Raw genomic sequence first — 19,524 nt, 5'->3', positions numbered from 1 at the left:
GTCTCACCCATGTGTCTGTAGTACTCCTCGATGCCGCTCCAGGTGTTCTTCTCGATGAGCGCCTTCACCAGGCTCCACGGCTGCTTCTTGTAGCAGATATCTGACGACACCCTGCAGACACAACCCAGAGTCCATCACACTGTAACCCGTAACCCATCCCTGCAGCACTCTGTGTCACTAGACATAATGCACGGTACTGCACGTACCTGGGACCCCCCCACAGTTAAATAGAACATATTATATAACAGTATTATATGAAGGGATCACACGGCCCATCAACGTCAGAAGCTAGAAACGTATCATAATGAATACCGATCCGCCGCTGAACTGACGGACCCGACAGACATGGCAGCTCTGCTCCCAGCGCCTAAGTACAAGCATTTCCCTACATCCGCAATAACATCTGCTAAATATGTGTACGTGAGCAATACATCAGGTTGAGTTCACTGCACCTTAGAACAGTTTAAAAGAAGCCTTCAATCATATCGGGTGTATTTTATGTGAAGTAAGAACATAAACTCTCGGTTGCTAAGGCAGTGAGTTCACCTGATACAACATTTAGTAGGTGAACACTCAAAAAGTCGATTCTAACAACTACAACGTTCAAATTCCACCCCCCCTCCCGACTAGTCTAAAGCTGGTGAAAGTAGGTACCGGAGTCTGCTCTTGTTCTTGTTGATGGCGGTGAGGCAGTAGCGGTGCACGGTGTAGAAGTAGTCCTGGTAGGGGATGCCCGAGGTAATCACCTCCGAGTCCACCACGTAACACTCGCCCGGGGCACTGTTCTTATACAGCGTCTGGATGGAGCGAGGGAAAGGTGTTAGCGTTAGCGAATGACCTATGAGGTGTGTCCCAATCCTCAGAAGGCAAGTCAAGTCTTGTTCTCCGACTCAGTGGAGACTCCAACTCTTAACGTTTCCCGTGCCATGCCCTAGAATTCTCTTCTTTTTTTTTGCGAACCGTATATTCAAACCAGAACATGGAGGACAATGGAGGCTGGTGTCACTTTAAAAACCGGAGGACAGATTCATTGTAATGGCTGGAATGAAAAGAATAGAACGGTATCAAACACATCAAATCCATGTTTGACCCGGTTCCATTCATTTCAAATGAGCCTGTCGTCTGATTTAACATGACACCAGCCTCCACTCGTGTCGACCAAATGTTGTTAAAACGATGAAATCCAACGTGCTGACTGACTGACCTGAGTTTCCACTACGGGGGCGGTCTTGGGGCCCAGGGGGTTGTTGATGGCGATGGTGTAACTCAGGATCCGGTTGGTGTTCCCACTACTGCTGTCCCGCTGCCACTCACGAACTGACAGGTCTGACGGAGGGAAAGAGAGAGAGAGGATGAGGGAGGGAGTGTGTGAGTGAAAGAGAGACATTAAGTGAGAGAAATAGAAAGTAGGACTGAGAGAGGACAGAATGAGAGGAAGGCAGAGGGAGAAAAGTGAGAGGGACACAGCACCGCTTCACAGAGGAAAACGCACTAATTAAAGCCACACAGTGTCCTCAAAGCTGGCAGGGGCACAAACCAGGGAGGCCACCAACCAACCAACTGTACGCCTCTATGGCAGCATCTAATAAATGACAACGTTAGGGGACTGTGCTAAGAACAAGGAATACGCAGAGCCCTGTACTGCTTCTCTCAAAACAGACAATAGCATATCAGCTGTTGAAGAGGAGAGAGAGATGGAGGAAGGTTAACACAGCGTAAACAAATACTATGGACTGCTCATTAGAGCTACAATACAATGGCCTATGTCTGAGAAGAGAGAAAGGAGGGGGGGCCCTGACTGTATCCCAAATAGAACCCTATTATTCACGTAGGGAATAGGCCAGGGTGCCAATATTTGGGACAGCTCCTGTCTAAGCACTAGGAGGACAATAAGAATCATTCCATCCCCATACATGACAACAGCCATACTGTGTGGCGCAGCAGAGACGTCCTGCAGACGAGCACCAGCGCATCAGGAGATAGACGGTGGAATGGAAGGGGTGGCAACGAGCCACCCCTTCCAAGGAATGAACTAAGCATTTTGCATCCTATCGTGTTGTAGCCTATCCATGTTTCTAAGCAGACTATCACTAGTACTGGGAAACAGTGGTGTGTACCGGAATGTACTCCAGGAACGATATTTATACTTATTTGGAAAGGGAATGAAAACAGAATGAGCAGAAATGGATCAAGAGGAAGAAAAACGAGAACGTTGCCAACGCCAACCATGTGTAAGATCAACAAAGTGTGTGTGTGTCTCTGCGCGTGTATGTGAAGAGCAGGCGCGCTAGTGCACACATGGGTGTGTGGGTTTCCTGCGCGTGTGTGTGCGCGTTTGCGCTGTACGGACCTGTGAAGTGGCGCTGGGAGAAGAGATGCTGGATGAAGTGTGTGTCTGCGGAGAAGAGCAGGTCGTGCAGCTTGTCCACGCTCATGCGCACCACCATGTTGATGTGCAGCCGGCCAGCCAGGTCCGCACAGAACGACTCCACCTCGTCTGGAAGGGGACAGGGTTACACACCAGTCACAACTATAGTAACGCACCAGTTAGCAGAGATAAAGTCTATCATCAGAATATCTATGATCTTAGATTTTTTGTTGTTATACACCCCCAGGGTTTGTTGCAACTGCATAAACAAATGGGGCTGGCTTTTCAAGCAACTTCAATTCCACAGTGTCAGATGAAATGGCTTTTCAAGTGGATTAAATAAAATATAAAAACGTCAGTGATAATGGGGGGATAATGTGCTTTTTATTGACGGGACACAGTTTAACACAGTTCTGTTTGAGCAGAAGAGAAGTGTAAGAGTCCCCACTTTAGGTTGCTAGTAAAGTAACACTAGTACAGTTTAGGCTTCTGGAACGTGAACGTTGCACTTTATCGGTCAAATCACAGTCACTAAAAGATACTTTTTTTCAGAAAAGCGAATGCTGACGTCTCAAGTTTCTCTTGAGTTTTGCATTTAATGCAGCAAGTCACACAGTCTGTTCTCAGGAGAGTCAATGACTGACGTAATGTAGGTCCTACTAGACTCCTGGTAGACTACTAGTATGGGATCAATAGGAAGGGTGTGTTTGCAGAAGTTTCAACTGGCTCTCTTCTGCACGGATCTGAGAAGAAAGGATAGCTGAAAGCAGCAGGGTGGAAACTGCTTTCACCTGTCACGTTCTTTAAGATTAGTGGGAATGAAGGAAAGGAGAGAAAACCACCTTGAAGTTTTTTTTGAAGGTGAAATTCAAACAAAGTGTCTAGAATCCCATCTTTCCCTCTCAAATCTACCATGTCTGCATGAGATGAAAATGTATTTTCTATGTTTGCCTAAATGTAAAATGTTTTTCCATGAACCTATGCTCCAGTGGGCTCCAGGAACTCACCCTCTTCCTGTGTGTCTGAGGAGTTGCTGGGGTCGGTGGGCAGCTCGTCGTCATTGGTGAGCTGGTCCAATGAGGAGAGGTTTCCCAAGCTGGTGGAAGACGGGGGCACCATATGATTGGCCGACTCCAACAAGCTGTCCCCGTCCTCCTCCACATACTAGGAAATGGCATGTGAGGGGAGAGAAAGGGGTAGTTAGTTACCACCCGCCGTGAGGTCATTAAGGCAGAAACACACACACGACTGAGGAGCCTTAGCGGACAGATATGACCTCAAAGCCTTTACTCTGCCCGCGTCAGACAACAACACTGGCTCTTTTAGGCATAGCATGGGTTGTGTCCCAAATAACACCCTATATAGTGCACGACTTTGAACCAGGCCCATGGAACCCAATTCCCTGCAGTACACTATATAGGGAAGAGGGTGCCATTTGGAACACAACCATTAGCATTACATCCGAGACGGATGGCCGTTTAGAGCCAACAAGCGACTCTTTGATCTACTGGGGTATGACTGGGGTATATTTATCCTATCAAGATAAACCATGGAACAGTCATAATTATGAAACTATCTCTATAGCCAGTTCAAAGTTATACCCCCCCCCCCTAACTAACGATGCCCTGGGTCATATGAACTTCGGATGAAACTTTTCAAAACGTTGTCTAATGAATATGACCCTGTAGTTCCCTGGCATGAAATCAAACAAAACTCACGAAAGAGGCAGCAGCCGAGACTGGGGCGGACAAGGAGGCGGTGTGTGTGGAGTGTGTGGTGGAGGGCAGGGAGATCTGGGAGCTGGGCGGGCTGGGGTCCGGGGGGTCCATGGAGGTTCTGCCAGGGATGTCTATGGGCAGACAGGTGGATGAGGAGGAGGGAGATGAGCCCAGACCACCGCTGGCTAGGAGGGGGCCACTGGGGAACAAGGCTGCCATGGAGGACGGGGAGCTGCCCAGAGAAGCTATGGCCCCAAAGGAGCTGAGGTCCAACAGGTCAGAGACAGAGACTGACTCATCCACTGGCCTGAGATGTGGGGGGGAGGTTGAATGATAGAGACAGAAAGAGAGAGACAGAGAGAGATGAAGGGGACCGAAAATGAGAGAGAGAATGAAGGAAGACATAGGAGGAAAAGGAGGAAGAACAGCATGATTAAAAATTCACAATCACAGTAGTGGCTTTTAATTGAAGGGATCGATAATCCAGAGTCATCAAAGTTAATGGACGACAGTTGTAATTTAATGGACAACGCCAAACTAAATGGTCGCATGCGCGCACACACGTCAACAGAATCTCTCTCTCTCACACACACACACAGCGAACATGTACACTCACAGTAGACCGTTAATGTGCTCGCCGGTGGGGGAGACATAGTCATCGTCTTCACTGGTGAGACCCAGCTCAGTGCCGTAACACTGATGGACGATGTGCCACAGCTCCTTTGGCGACAGAGGCTGAGAGGAAACAGACATTAACCTTCTCAATGTCTCACTAACTTCTTGGAATTTCCTCTTGTAGGACATTAAAAGTCAATCAATAATTCAATCAATCAGTAACCGATAGTTTTGGTCAGTGTTACATGCATTTTGGGTCCTGTTGCATTTTGTTTGGTTATATTTCATCACTGAATAGTTATATTATCCAATAAACAGTTTTTAGCTGCGCTAACATAATTGCAAAAGGGTTTTCTAATGATCAATTAGCCTTTTAAAATGATAAACTTGGATTAGCTAACACAACGTGCCATTGGAACACAGGAGTGATGGTTGCTGATAATGGGACTCTGTACACCTATGTAGATATTCCATTAAAAATCAGCCATTTCCAGCTACAATAGTCATTCACAATATCTACACTGTATTTCTTATCAATTTGATGTTATTTTAATGGACAAAAAACATGCTTTTCTTTCAAGGACATTTCTAAGTGACCCCAAACTTTTGAACGGTAGTGTTTTCCCAATTAATTTCACACTGGCAGGAGTGTGAGAGCTGGAGGTGGGAGAGGAGGTGGGTACCTTGTCCATCAGTGCGTTCTGCCACAGTCTGAAAATCATCATGTAGCTGCGATCCCTCGCCCCGAAAGACGTGAAGAAGTGCTGGATGAAACGACAGAGAGAAAGAGAGTAAGCACAGAGGAAAACAAATTTAGTGAATGATGGAATGACAGCTAGTGGTCATTGCTCTTGATTCGGCTTTGGCTTGTCAAAAAACATGACAGAAATAGCCTATTTTGCCATAATAAAAGGTATTTGTCAAGCATTGGGAGCATCTAAGCCAGTGGTTCTCAACTGATTTTGCCTGGGGACTCAAATTTGACAGTGACAATTGAGACGCAACCCAATATTATGGACTGTTGATGATTCCATTTTGTAATGTTGTATTGCAGCTTCCTTCTTGGGCAGGCTTCACTTACTAAATAGACTCGGTCTCAATTGTGGTAGTAAAGAAAGTCATTATACAGCCATATTAACTGAGAAAACATGTACCAATGGAAGAGAATAAGCTATTTTAAATTAGGAGACCAGTTCAGGAGTGGGGTGTAATACATTATCACTCAGAACATGACATCAAAGCCAGTCTAATAATGTTAAACGAACAGTAACACATACCAATGTTTACAATTGAAAAAACACATCCTTAGGAATTCTTAATTACAAATGTCAATAGTTTCACAACCGTGACATTTTTTTTTTAAGGTCTACATTTTTAACTAGATATAATAAAAGGTAATATGAATGTCAGAATTAACATAGTGAACAATAACTCATTAACCTGTGTGTGTGTGTGTCCTATCAGTGGGAAAGCTGGGGGTGTTTCTTCAGTTTGATAAGTTTATTGAAGTCTGGGGTGATGGTTGACAGGGCAACTCGGAGGTCATGCTGGCTGTCCAGTTTGTTTCTGCTTTTAGCTTTCAGCACGGCCATAGCAGAGAAGCCACTTTCACACAGATAGGTACTGCTGAACGGCAGCATGATTCTGGTTGCATGACAGGCGAGAGCAGGATATTCTCCCACTATGCTGCACCAGAACTGTGGCTGTGTCATTTCCGGGAAGCGCATGCTCAGTCCGTGATCAAATGACAGCTCCACCAGCTGATCCTCTTCGTTGCTGAGCAACGTGACGCTTCCCATCTCCACTCAAAAGGGGTTCTGTATCCAGTCGTCTTGTCTCCTGTTCTCCCCCGGGAAGTAGTCGCCAAACATTCCCTGCAACTTGACACGATGCTGTTTAACGTTTTGTTTTTTTCAGTGTGTCGCCGTGTGCTTTGTTGATCAGATTCTGAATCTCAAAATCAGCATTGGGAAACATGTCAATACGATTGTGCCCCCTCCATTGCATTGACACATTGAGAGAATTCATCCACCGGGTAGGCAACCTGTGCGAGCCATTCCTCGCAATCGAAATGTTCGGCCAGAGGTGACTTGTTTTCCGAAAGAAACGCAGCAATCTCCGCTGGAAGCTCATAAAAGCGACCCAACACTTTACCCCTGGAAAGCCAGCGGACCTCTGCATGATAAAGCACCTGCTGGTGCTCGCTCCTCATATCCCTACAGAAGGCCTGGAAACACCTGCTTTTCCTGGAACTCGTTTTGATATAGTTGACACACTTGATCACATCCTGGAGAGTGGCGTGGAGCTCAGGCACCATGTCCTTCGCTGCCAATGCCTCCCTGTGTAGGAAGCAGGGGTTCCACGTCGCACTTGGTGTTCTCTCCAGGATCCGTTTTACTACGCCGGAGTGCTTTCCCGTCATGGCAGCTGCTCCATCAGCAGCAGTGGTCACACCGACACACCCATCCCAGTCCAGTCCCACAGAGCCCAGGTACATATCCATTGTGTTAAAGTCAGGCTTTGCAGTGTTAGTGGTGGGCTATTCAGCACTTATTATCCCACACATGTCTGACATAGACCATTAGAATTGCATGGTGAGCCACATCTGTGGATTCATCAAGCTGCAGTGCGTAATGCCATTTTCACTGCTGCGCTCTGATGTCTGGCACGTTATGTCCTCAGACATGTCCTGGATTCTCTTCATGGTGTCATTAGATAGGGGTATAGTTTTAAGTTTGTTGGCAGCTGACTCTCACAAAATTTCAGTTCACATATCAATCGCAGCAGGGAGTATGAGAACCTCTGCGCTGGCGGCAGCTTTTTTTGCACTTAGCAATGCGCTGGGCCATAAGGTATGATGCGAAGTGCCTTTTCTTCAATGAATCTTGTGAGGCCTCCAGATATTGACATTTTACTGTTTTTAAGTCAGCTGTCTTATCTTTGTATCTTGGGTGCTTGGTATCCAGATCCCTTTGATTTTGGAGGGGTTTCATGCTCTCATTAGCTAACAGCTCGTTGCATAGGACGCACTGCGGTCCACACTCACTGTCTTATATGTAAAACCATATTTGACAAAGTCGGGGTCGAATTTTCTCCTCTCGACAGGGACCGGGTTGTCTGCCTTGTTGTTGACATTGGAAGCAGCAGTAGATGAAGAGGGAGGTGCACGTTTTAAAAACTTAAATGACAGTTAACTATCCACATGTGCAACGCCTGCAGAACACAACTGCGTAGTTAGCTGTCAATCAAGCTAGCTGTCAGAGGATGATCGGTATTATCTGATTGGACGTCTCACATTTAAAATAAAACAGTGTTGAACAATTACATTTATATTGGATCAGTGTGTCGAGAAATCTCTCATTTCATTGGATCAGTGTGTGTGTGTGTGTGGCGAGAACGTTATTGTATTGGTCAATGAGTGAGTGCAGCGTGAAAACCCTGAGTCCGAACGTAGCTAGCCATTTCACCACTGCGGACGCACGGCACGGGTAAAGTCAGCAACAGTAAGAGCTGCAGTGGTATCCTTTCAAAATAAATCTCCCGCGACGTCGCCCCCCCAGTTGACAATCACTGATCTAAACAATATATACACACACATACTGTCTACAACAATCTATAATACAAGTTATTTTCCTTTACATGTCATTGATACACCTGTTACCTACTGTTCTTCCACTACTCTGAACCGTCATAGTAGGCTGTGTGACTGAATATCGAGGCCCTTGGCTCACCTTGTCGTGGTCGGTGCTGATCTGAATGGCGTTGGGGATGACCTTTGCAGTCTTCTCCTTGGTCAGGGTGGTCACATCTTTCAGCAGGATTGTGATCTGAACAGAACAGGAGGGTTAGTGTTTGTGTGTGTGTGTGTGTGTGTGTGTGTGTGTGTGTGTGTTGTTTTATCCTTGTGGGGACCTAAAATCCCCCAAAGTCCCCACAAACATTTCCCACATCCCCATGAGGATGAAGGCTATTTAAAGCTCATATGTTAGGTTTAGGGTTGCAATTAGGGTAAGGAGTTAGGTTTAAGGTTTGGGTTTAGAAAAATAGGATTTTTATTGGGACTCAAATTTAGCTCCCTACGAAGATAGAACAAAACGTGTGTGTGCGTGTCTATAACTTACAGTGGTTTCCCAGCGGAAGATATTGCTATAGAAGCAGAGCCAGTTCTCTGACAGATATAGTCTCCCCTGGAGTAGGATGTCTTTCTGCAGTGCACATGAGTAGTCTGGGGAGGAGAGGAAAATGAGGTTGGAGGAGAGACACCAGGCTGACAAAGCAACAGTGTCGGCCCTTCATTTCCACAGTATCAGCACAGAGATGCAATCTCGCACACTAAGTACGTGTGTGTCACTCACCCACAATGAGGCGTTCCGTGTCTGGCAGCTTCTTGAAGAGTTTACGGAAATCCTCGTTGCGCTGTTTATAAGTGGGACTGAGAACCTGAGAGAGAAAGATTACTTTGTTGCTGTTCTATGCTTTATCAAATATAATCTTGCAGAACCAGTCGTGTCTATGAATATTGTGTATACATTGTTACTGTCCAAATACTTTTGGAACTCAGTGTGTTGTTTTGGCTCTGTACTCCAGCACTTTGGATTTGGAATGATACAATGACTGAGGTTAAAACGTAGACTGTCAGCTTTAATTTGAGGGTATTTTCATTCATATCGGGTAAACCTAAAATAAAGAATGTTGTACATAGTCCCCCCTTATTTTAGGGAACCAAAAGTATTTGGACAAATTCATTAATAGGTGTATTAAAGTAGTCAAAAGTGCAGTATTGGTTCCCATATTTGTAGCAGGCAATAACTAAATCAAGCTTGTGACTCACAACAAGACTGCTGACAATCTGCACTTTAACCTCCTAGTCAGTCATTGTATCATTTCTAAATTATATGAGCCAAAACACCAAAAAATGTGTCACTGTCCAAATACCTTTGGACCCCACTGTACATCTGCCATGTGAGATTACATCAGATACAATGTCCCTGAGGTAAAAGCGACAGACTGAGAAAGTAAATGAAGAGAACACTAAGATGAATGAACAGTTAAATCAGCTAATGTTCAAAGCTTAGTGAAATGGTTAAATGAGGGGGTTGGCAATTTAACAGAAACCGTTTTCGGCATTGATTGGTGCCATTTCACTGTAAAGTGCTATTTCATACTGTACTGTGCACTCCAACCATGAAACACTGTAGCTACCGTCAGCAGAATAAAGTGCACCGGAGTGTGAGCCCCTAATGAACAGATCCTTAAAGTGTATACTTACATTGTACCAGCTCTGCATTTTCTGCAAGGGAAAGAAAGAACAGCACACAATCAGTGATGAACAGCATCCAAAAGGCTCCTCCATCCTTAAAGAGTAAATGTAGAGTGTTATCTATTTTGACATTCATGTAGTTGGGGAATAGGTTCAAAATGGGACACCGCGGAAAAACTAGCCTTTAGGCCTGTATGACGTTCCTTGATGTTCTGGTCATTTATCAAGCTTGCTGTGTGTGTTTCTAGCATCTCTGACTTTTGTGTGTAAAAGGTCTAATGCAGACGTTTTTATCTTAATATTAAATCATTTCTGTGTAAAAATGAAGTATCTTACTGTGATTAAAAACAATCAAAATGGTCAAAAAATAAACAAAATTGCTTCTTAGCAAAGAGTAATTCCTTAAGCAAGATTTTTGCTAAGACACTCGGAGTGGGGAGGGAAAAACTGAAAACTAGCTGTTATTGTTAGAGAGGTTTGGAATTCCATCCCACCAAAACAGGTTGAAATGCCAGATGGTCTTTTCAACCAGCTCTTACACTAAAATGACATTATCATCATTTTCTACATTTCACTATATTTTTTCCAAAACTCATGTTTTTGACTGCACTGGGCCTTTAACGTTTGGCTTGTAGCCCATGATTCATGCATTGACAATCTGCCCACAGTCAATCTATTCCAATTCCATTTAACACTGGCCGTGTCCAAAATCTGGCTTGTCTACTACTTAAGGCTTCCCAGCCGAAACAGTTCGCAAGAGTTCCTGCATAATTTATGACAACATATTGTGATGTTTTTGTTAGTTTTGGAATTTGAGAGTTATTTTTCGGGGGACTTCGGCTGGTCGGGCACACAAAAAAAAAATCTGGAGGCAAGGCGAAGTTCGGAGCCGAAGTCCACGCCCCTTCGCCGGTGATTGGTCAACAGTAGGGATTCTTCAATAAAGTCTCTGTCATTCAATGACATTTGGTGCACATTTTTTCATTAAGAAATACTGCACCAAACATTTTTGTTAGATGTCAAAGTGTGCGACAGATCTCCTCTGCAAAAAGGTACAAATGAATGACAGATTTCTTGAGTTATTTTAGATTAATTCTGACTATTTTGAGGAAGTTTATACGGGCTATGGTGCGTCAAAACGGACAAACAGTACTATCGCTGCTTTTTCTAGTTTTTCCAGCTAAGGTCTTTCAAGAGAGTGTGCAAGCACCCTCGTTCGGTTAGACGAGTTCAGCTAGGCGCCAGGCGAAATGAAGCATGCTGACGCCATTACTTAGGCACCATACTGTCTACTAATCGTAGCCTTTACTATTTAGAACGTACTGTTTCGTGAAAACAAAATGCAGTAAGCAACAAATATCAGCATACTAGGCATCCTACGGCGAATGTATCATCAAATGGCAATTGCTTTAACTCCCTTCATTCATTCAATTTTGGTACAGCGCGTCCCATCAGCTGTTGTCAGACACACTTGGGTCTTGAAAGACTATTCTCTTCCTCACATGTTCAGCGAATTCTATTTAATTAAATGCGGAAATGAGTATGACATCCTGACATTTAAAGCACCACATTTCACATACTACTAAAAAAAGTTACTTTTTTCACCTACCCAAAATGGCTACTATTTACAACACAAGTATGGGTATTCTCACACGGCCAAAGACTACTGACTGCGTGGCTGTATCCCTGTGTTGTCATGTGTGTCCTTATCTCTACATTAAGCAGGGCTGTGTTCAGCAGGGCACATCGTTGTGGAACGTTCAGATAGAGATATAGTATAGAAATACACAAATGCCTCTCTGACATGTAGACAAAGGAATCACATCAGCTCTATTCATGACATTTCTATTTGCAACGCTCCACCTCCTTTTCCTACAGAATATGGCCCCGGTATATTGTTGACATAACAAAATGAGAGAGTGGCATGAGACGGTGAACCCTTACCTTGGCATTGCGGCTGAAATGGCGCGAGGCAATTGGGTAAGCGGAGGCGCCGGCGGAGGAAGAGAGTAGTGGGCTGTCCGAACCCCTCCTTTCCCCACTGCGCTCCACCGGGGCACCCTCTGCGTCGCTGGTCCTGCTTCCACCCCCACCACTACCCCCCAGCACCCGGCGGCGCAGAGAGGGGGAGCTGCCAGGGGTGCTGCGCGGAGAGTTACTGGCAGTACTGAAGAGAGATAGAAGAGGAGAGATTAGTGGTAGGCTAAGGGAAAGAGTACAGACATTCATATTCATGTCATCCTCAAGATTTCATATTGGCCAAAGATGTAAGTAGTTAAGCCCATCTGGCCATGCTGGAAAGGATGGAAGTACTGTGCTTCTGTATTTAGCTAAAAACACACTAAAATCACCAACCACTAACCTTTCTCTCAACTGATTGGTGGCGATTAGAGCGGTCAGACACTGTCCATTCCTATATAGCCTAGATATCCTACCTGTGGCAGTGCAGTGGTATGACCCTTGTGGCTCCTTCCTCTACCATCAACATAAATGAAAAAAAGCACTGCTTGGTAATAGTACAGTAGGTGGGGGCTGTTTCTCAATTGATCTTATTTCCAAGGCACTGGAGCAAGAATGAATACGCCTACATGAGAAACACATTAGGGCAGAAAATATTCAATGGAGGTTTTTATTAAGAGCACTTTTATCAAGTTAGCATGGTTGTGTAAGCATACTACACACCTGTTGTCTTCCTTCTCGTGAAAGCAGACATTCTGAACTCAAAGACAAGGTCAAACCTATATTGATGCCATCATAAAAGTTTCCATGGTTGCAGACTTGCGCTTCATTTGCAGTTCGGTGAAAACTAACAACCACCTTCTGTTTTGACTCTCAGAATCATATTGTACTAACGAGCTATTAACACACAAAAACAAACAGTCTACTTGTGTGAGCTCATTTGATAATTTTGTTAAACTCAAACAATAACTCATAGCCCACACACAGACACTGAGTAATCACTCCACTGTATACAGCCACACGCATTTATACACTACTACCAACCTCTAGATCAAATTGGTCACCCCTTCTTTTTCATCTGTTTCTCTCTCTCTTCCGGCACCTTCTGTTTCTCTTTTCTTTTCTCAGTGTTCCCCTTGTCTTTCCCCCCCAGTGTTTTTTCTATCCATAGCCTCAGTTCAGTCAGCTTCCCGTTCTCCCTTCCCTTTCCTCGGCCCTGTCCTCCAACTCTTCTCTCATTACTGACAAAATGCATTGAAACCACACTGGTCCAATTGCCGGTTGCGTGGTGACCAGAGGGGGTGTGGGGCGACTAGGGGTTAATATCAGAATTATCGCCAAGGTAACAACCTCCTTGTGAAGAAAAAACCCAAGAGTAGCTGTGATTCTGAATAATGAAATCATAGGAATGAGCCAACACTTGAGGCGATGGCTGCTGCCAGATTTGTGCATTCAGAAATGATCTCAAAGCACTTTATCCATGTACAGTACAGTTTCCCCAAACTCGGTCCTGGGTGAACATTTTGTTTTTTGCCCTAGCACTACACAGCTGATTCAAATAACCACATCATCAAGCGTTGATTATTTGAATCAGCTGTGTAGTGTTGGGGGAGGGGGGGCAAGACCAAGTTTGGGAAATCCTGCAGTACAGTACAGGTGGGTGAGGACTCAGTGACATCATTGCAACTAAATTGTGTGCAGAGTCGAAGTACAGTAGGGCTAATTATATCCGCATACAGGCCTACCCACCTACACTAATTCGCTTGTTGTTGTGTTGAGTCTGGGACAGTGTCCCATAGAGATCCTATTCAATTACTAGAGGAGATATGTAATTGAACACAAAGTTCCAGAATGGAAAATGGCAGCCATATTGGTCAGGGAGAATTCCAAACCAGTCTAATTGGAATTAATGGCAGTAGAGGCATAATCCTAATTTTCCTTATGCAGGAAAATAAAAATGTACGTGATATCAGAAAGTGAGAATTAGTCAATCTAAAATATTGTCATATAATTATCGTTTATAAAGGTTTTATGCACATTTTTGGTATAAATAGCCTCTAATATATATACAAACAGACCATAAATGTAGAAATGTGTTTTCCTGGGAAGCTGAGAGTGCTATTATATGATACAATATCAGTAGGCCTAATTGTTACATTTACAACTTGTCTAAATCCTATCATCAACTGATTTCAGAGCGTGTATGGCTGTGGATTGATTGCATTGTGTGAATGGGATGTTACAATATTGGCAGTTGACTTGACAAATGAACAGAATCATTCCCCTAAAAAAGGCTGACTGGCTGGCTAGCTAACATACAGTGCAGATCAGTTCTTCAAATTCCTTATTTTAAATAATATCTTATCACAGAAATGGCAAGCCATGGTTGACCCAACTCCCTGACCAAAATGGTTTAAGTGTATCCTATCATTAGAAGGTTCATGTCCTTTCTAGTATTCTAATTCTATGGGGTGTGACCCTTCAAAATGTCACTGGTGTGACCAAAACGGACAGTATCGTGCTCGTGTCAAGCTGTCAGTGAGTTTACAAACTAAATCACACATCATGCAATGTAGAGATGCAAACGACTGTCAAATGGAACGACCACATTATTGCATATATATTTTGTTTAGAGCTGTTTTTAGAAAATGACTTTCATCCAAGCACAGCCTACTGTAAATGACAGTCAGGCGCTGTCTAGGGAAGTATGAGTTATACAAGCACAATAACAGATGCTGTCAGAAATTAGCCAAATTAGGTCGCTGATTTCAGACTGCTAAAGACGCACAAGTACAGCAGACACGGGTGCCCGAAATGGCCATTCGAATCAAACGACGTTCATTTCCTTTCTACCAGCCCATCTTTCAATTGGCAATCACTGACCCTCCCAGTTTCCCAGCCACATGGATACGAGTGTAGCCTATACGTTTATGAAATGCATTTAAATACGAGGACAAACAGGCGAAATATTTCCATTTGGAGGGCAGACGTAAATAACGCATTACGTAAATAATAATTTTGCCACTTACTCCAACATGTCATGAGGTGTTTTAAATTTGGACGTGATGTCCACACGCTGCTTCATAGTATCTGTATCACCAGGGCACCGGTCCTGTGTGCACTGCGCCGAGCCAGCCGACGCTACACTGTCCATCCCGATGTCTGTTTTGTCGGATATAAAAACGCACAGGGGTCCCCGAATAGAAACGAGCACTTCATATGCGACCTGTTTCACTTCCCCATCACCAACATCCTTCCCTCGCATCCAGGCAGGTAGCGCGACCTCAACCAGTCTCCTATTCCGTGTCTGGGCAAACTAGCGTTGACAAGCTGCGCCAATAAATAATCCGTACTGAACACACAGGCAGCAGAGAGAGGGGGGAGGTGGAGGCACAAGAGAGGCCATGCACGGATGTACAGTAGCAGTGGACTCTTAGGAAGAAAAAAAATTACTAGGTGCCATTAAAGAACCCTTTTAGGTATAACCCTTTTGGTTCCATGTAGAACCCTTCCCACAGAGGATTCTACACTGAACCCAAAACCTGGACAGCCAAAGAACCCTTTTGGAACCCTTTTTTTTCTAAGAGTGTAGCGTTGAACTGGGAGATTCAAATAAAATAGGTTTTTAGAGGACTTGAGTTATTTTAAAATCAATAAACAATAAGGACAGTACTGGGAAAGGTTATGGAAGAGTAAATGCAAACATGAATTAGGGCCAGTTGTAGACAGATTATATATAGGCCTAACATGGTGTAATAAAATATCACAGCCGTTTGCTAACATGGTTTATCACGATGACTGTAATTATCCAGTACTAAACAGTGCTGCCCGCAGTGTCCACCTGACCGAAGCCCACCCAGTCGTTCAACCCACAATCGCTCTGTCCATCTCTGGATTAGAGACCCACTGTGTAGGATACATCATAATCCATGCTGTGCAGATCCCCCCCTCTCTTGCTCGCTCCCTCCCTCTCTCTGTAATCTGCTTTTCTGAGGTACAGGAGTGCCTACTGTAATCTCTTCCATTCATAGGGCAGGCGGGGATGATGAAGGTAGCAAGAGAAAGAACAAGAACATGCTTAGAGAGAAAAATAAAGAGTGGAGGGAGAAGAATCTGGTCCCCGGCACATTCAACAGGAAGTCACTTATTACCAAAGAGCAGTGGTTGCACAACGTCAGTGGGGAGAGATCAATGTTCTTTGGGCTAATTAGTTGAGTGGTGTTTCAGGCCTGTGCTCAGCACATTTTCAGGTGAGGCCCCGTTCCAAACGCTCTAGCAAAAAAAATGTCTGAGGCAGCTTTCTGCTGAGTGGGAGACCTGAACCAATACTCAATTAGTCAACGTTCATACAAACATTAATATGATGAACTGGGGGCGACACCAAACACCTCAAATATAGGCTACAGAGAGACACAATGGACAATTGATCTGCAGTTGTTTTTGTGTGTCGGTGGATTATCAAATGGGATTATGTGGCCAGCAGAGAGGTGAATTGGAGGGGGGGGGGGGGGGGCAACGCCAATTACTCAATTAGATATCCGTCTGCCAAGCAGGTCAGGCCTAAACAGACAGGGAGGACATGTATCAGCTAGTAGTTTTCCCTTCACCTCAGTTAACTTAACCCCAGCCTGCAAGTAATGTTTGACGACCTGTTCACAAAAAACAGCCCAAGAACATATGCCTAACCTACTTTTTAAAATGTGATGCTTTTAGTTGTTCAGCATCAAGTGTACATTCAACAGTGGTGGAGCTGGAGAAAATATGAACCCCTCCACCAACCACCATATTACTGTCATCCATCCTCTGTTACCTAACAGATTATGGAGAAATGTTACACGTCATGTTTGTCTTTACATGAACACTTTGTTAAACCGCCAAAGTGCAATCTTTAAGATGTTTACTGATTTCATGACTGTGGTGTTGAGACCTGATAGCCAAAAATTCTGTGTTTGGCTATTTACTAGGCCATTTACTAGCCTTATATTGGAAGAGGTTGCCACGCCGTCGCTCAGACTATCGCTACAATTCTGCTACTGCTTAGACAGTTGTGCAGTCAGTGTTGCACAAGTGACTGAGGTTTGATCACCACGGAAAAGTGCTTTTAAACCACTGAGGAATCCAACTTGATCTCTGATAGATAAAACACACAACAAAGCTGTCCGCAACCAACAAAGTGTTGGAGTCAGCCAAAAGGAGCCTATAGACTATGTAGCCTATCTGAGGTTTAAGGTAGAGGTAATATCACCTTAGTAGACTAAGGCTAATATTTATCCTAACTACCAAGTCTCTACAATAGAATGACTGGGAGATGTGGCTACACAGCATCTTGTAGGAACATGCCTCGCATAACATATCTCGCATTTCTCCACGTCAGACTGTTTCACACACACGAGTTGTTGGCCTCTGATTCAAATCAACTGCCGCCCCCACTAAGGACCCTGAATACTCAACTGTATTAAAACTCATTATTTGCATTGGAATCCTTCCATGTTCTTCCAATGCAAATCGTTATTCAGATCCCCATGGAAATCAGCCGTCTGTTGAGACCACCACAGCTGACACGCAGAAGTCATTAGCCTAACCATAACTAAAACGCCTTCATTGGCCTTAATCATCCGTTCCAGTCAGGGTGTGGCTGTCAAATGGTCAATGATTCTCATCTACACTGTGGGTTAATTTCATGCAACAGGACAAAAACAATGGTAACCAAAGACATGAAATGGCTAGTGTTTTAATGATATAAGAATACTGTGCCTCATTGTATTAATACGTCCAGGCTAAATGGGAATGAGTCCAAATAGTCTCAGGCCTAATAATTTCACGTGTCCTCTCAAACATCAGAGACGGCCGGCTAGTGTTACAAAACACCGGAATGAAACAGAAAATGCCTGGATTTCACAACAACTTGATCAATGAAGTGTTGATGACAAGATGACTATCATTCACAGCCATGGCCTTTTCTGTTTTATATATGAATACCACCAGCACTCCCATTTCTCACTGTATTACCTGCCTGATGCTCTGACTGCATCTAGAAAAGGATTCACTCAGAACCTAATGTAGTCAAACAGTGGTTTTTCATTTGACAATGGCAACATTCATATAACAACAGGAGTAGGCGATGTGCATAGATCAGTATGAGGTGTGTACTGTAGATAAACAAAGCCCTTGCTTTTAGATGATGCATGTAGCCTAAACAAACAACACTCAGGTGTGTTTGCAGTGAACGGGTGTCGTTCATACTAACAATAGCGGTGCACTGTTTTCATTTAGGCCTGTACACTTGCATTTTATTTTTTCCTATAGTGCACTGTAACATTTCGGGTTTCAGTCTTATCAACTCCCAACTGTAAATCCTGAATTTTGTAAACTAGAATCCTTAGTTGCTACATCAATTTTTTAAACTTAATTTCTGAATGAATGATTCAATGATAAATGAAATCATTGATTAAGTATGGAATTAATTACATATAGCCATTGATTCTTGACGATAACTTATGAGCTTAGTTCAACTGGCGTACCACATTTTTTTTACTGTAAACAATGTAAAAGCAAAAACTGTTATTTTCACAGCATTGATGGTCAGTCCTTATATCCATAGCTCGGTCTATGAATTTGAAAGTGTTTACATTTATATAGGCCCATCCCTTAGCTTTTTACCAAAACAGAGGCGGGGTGGCCGCTTTGTTATTGTTTCAACTAATTAATATAGATTTAACCACCGTACATAGAAAATACAGGCAGTATCATTAACGAGCTGTAAAATAATGTCAGAGGTCTATCTAAGTAATATGTTTCATTAAACAAAACAAAAACTGGGTCAATAAAACTGGTTGGTAAATGAACAGGACAAGGGCACAGCTGTTCATATGGAGCGGAGAGAGGAACACCCTCTGCCTGCCTGGATGGCCCTTTAACGGGCCCACCGAGGACACTGCGGGCTATGCAGTACCCCCTCCTATTGGACGGAGGTGACATCATCAGACGAAGCGTGGGCTCCTATTGGCCGGCGGTGATGTCATGCATTCTAAGCAGGATGAGCGGTGCACACAAACCCACCTCCCTGCTCCTTGTGACTGACCAAGCGGGGGTCTCTTTCTCTCTCTCTCTCTCAGCTACAACAGATAGACCTCTCGTTTTCCCTAACATTTCATTTAGCCTACTCTCTTTTCAGCCTCATGCCTTTGTCTTCATATGCTTATTTCTCTCCCTCAATTTTACAATTTATCTAGAATAGAATTTAAAATGCAGGCTTACTTCAATTATGGCGAGGTAGCACCTTTAATATTGTGACATGGGCTAATGGTTTTGTTGTCTGAAATAGTATAAGAGCATGATGAACATGTTCCTCTGCCTGCCTTACCAAATCAAACTGTGATATAACCCAGACTGGAGTTCACCAGGACTTTAACAGCATAATCTGCCCTCTGCGGTTTTAGTGCTTAACCAATAAGCCCTGTCTGCTGTGCCCTTTCCGAATAGTTGGCTTGTGGTGTGCCATTACAGAAAACTCCACTCCAGTCGCTGTCAAACAACAGTGACATCTTTTATCTGTGACAACATAGTCTCCTCATCTAATGTAATATCAGTGAAGTATGTAGCCT

General features: G+C 43.9%; 1 protein-coding gene across 4 annotated transcripts in view; it reads right to left on the bottom strand.

The window, feature by feature from the left end:
* The window catches only part of LOC129838157 (protein Aster-A-like), a 33,899-nt gene that overhangs the window by 9,885 nt on the left and 4,490 nt on the right, over positions 1 to 19,524 (bottom strand). For 3 of the 4 annotated variants that reach the window (XM_055904916.1, XM_055904918.1, XM_055904915.1), the window contains 13 exons: positions 11,906 to 12,128; positions 9,971 to 9,991; positions 9,057 to 9,141; positions 8,823 to 8,926; positions 8,433 to 8,528; positions 5,385 to 5,465; positions 4,703 to 4,821; positions 4,087 to 4,393; positions 3,376 to 3,532; positions 2,351 to 2,497; positions 1,205 to 1,326; positions 655 to 797; positions 8 to 111 (listed from right to left, as the gene is read on the bottom strand). In XM_055904916.1, coding sequence (XP_055760891.1) covers positions 8 to 111; positions 655 to 797; positions 1,205 to 1,326; positions 2,351 to 2,497; positions 3,376 to 3,532; positions 4,087 to 4,393; positions 4,703 to 4,821; positions 5,385 to 5,465; positions 8,433 to 8,528; positions 8,823 to 8,926; positions 9,057 to 9,141; positions 9,971 to 9,991; positions 11,906 to 12,128 — 1,709 coding nt within the window. Of the gene's footprint in view, positions 1 to 7; positions 112 to 654; positions 798 to 1,204; positions 1,327 to 2,350; positions 2,498 to 3,375; positions 3,533 to 4,086; positions 4,394 to 4,702; positions 4,822 to 5,384; positions 5,466 to 8,432; positions 8,529 to 8,822; positions 8,927 to 9,056; positions 9,142 to 9,970; positions 9,992 to 11,905; positions 12,129 to 14,949; positions 16,400 to 19,524 lie in introns of those variants that run through there. The other variant, XM_055904917.1, reaches the window with a different exon arrangement.

The sequence above is a fragment of the Salvelinus fontinalis genome, chromosome 38, assembly GCF_029448725.1.
Source record: "Salvelinus fontinalis isolate EN_2023a chromosome 38, ASM2944872v1, whole genome shotgun sequence".
Lineage (NCBI taxonomy): Eukaryota > Metazoa > Chordata > Actinopteri > Salmoniformes > Salmonidae > Salvelinus > Salvelinus fontinalis.
Note: the sequence above shows the minus strand (reverse complement) of the source record. Positions and strands in the feature narration are given on the sequence as shown.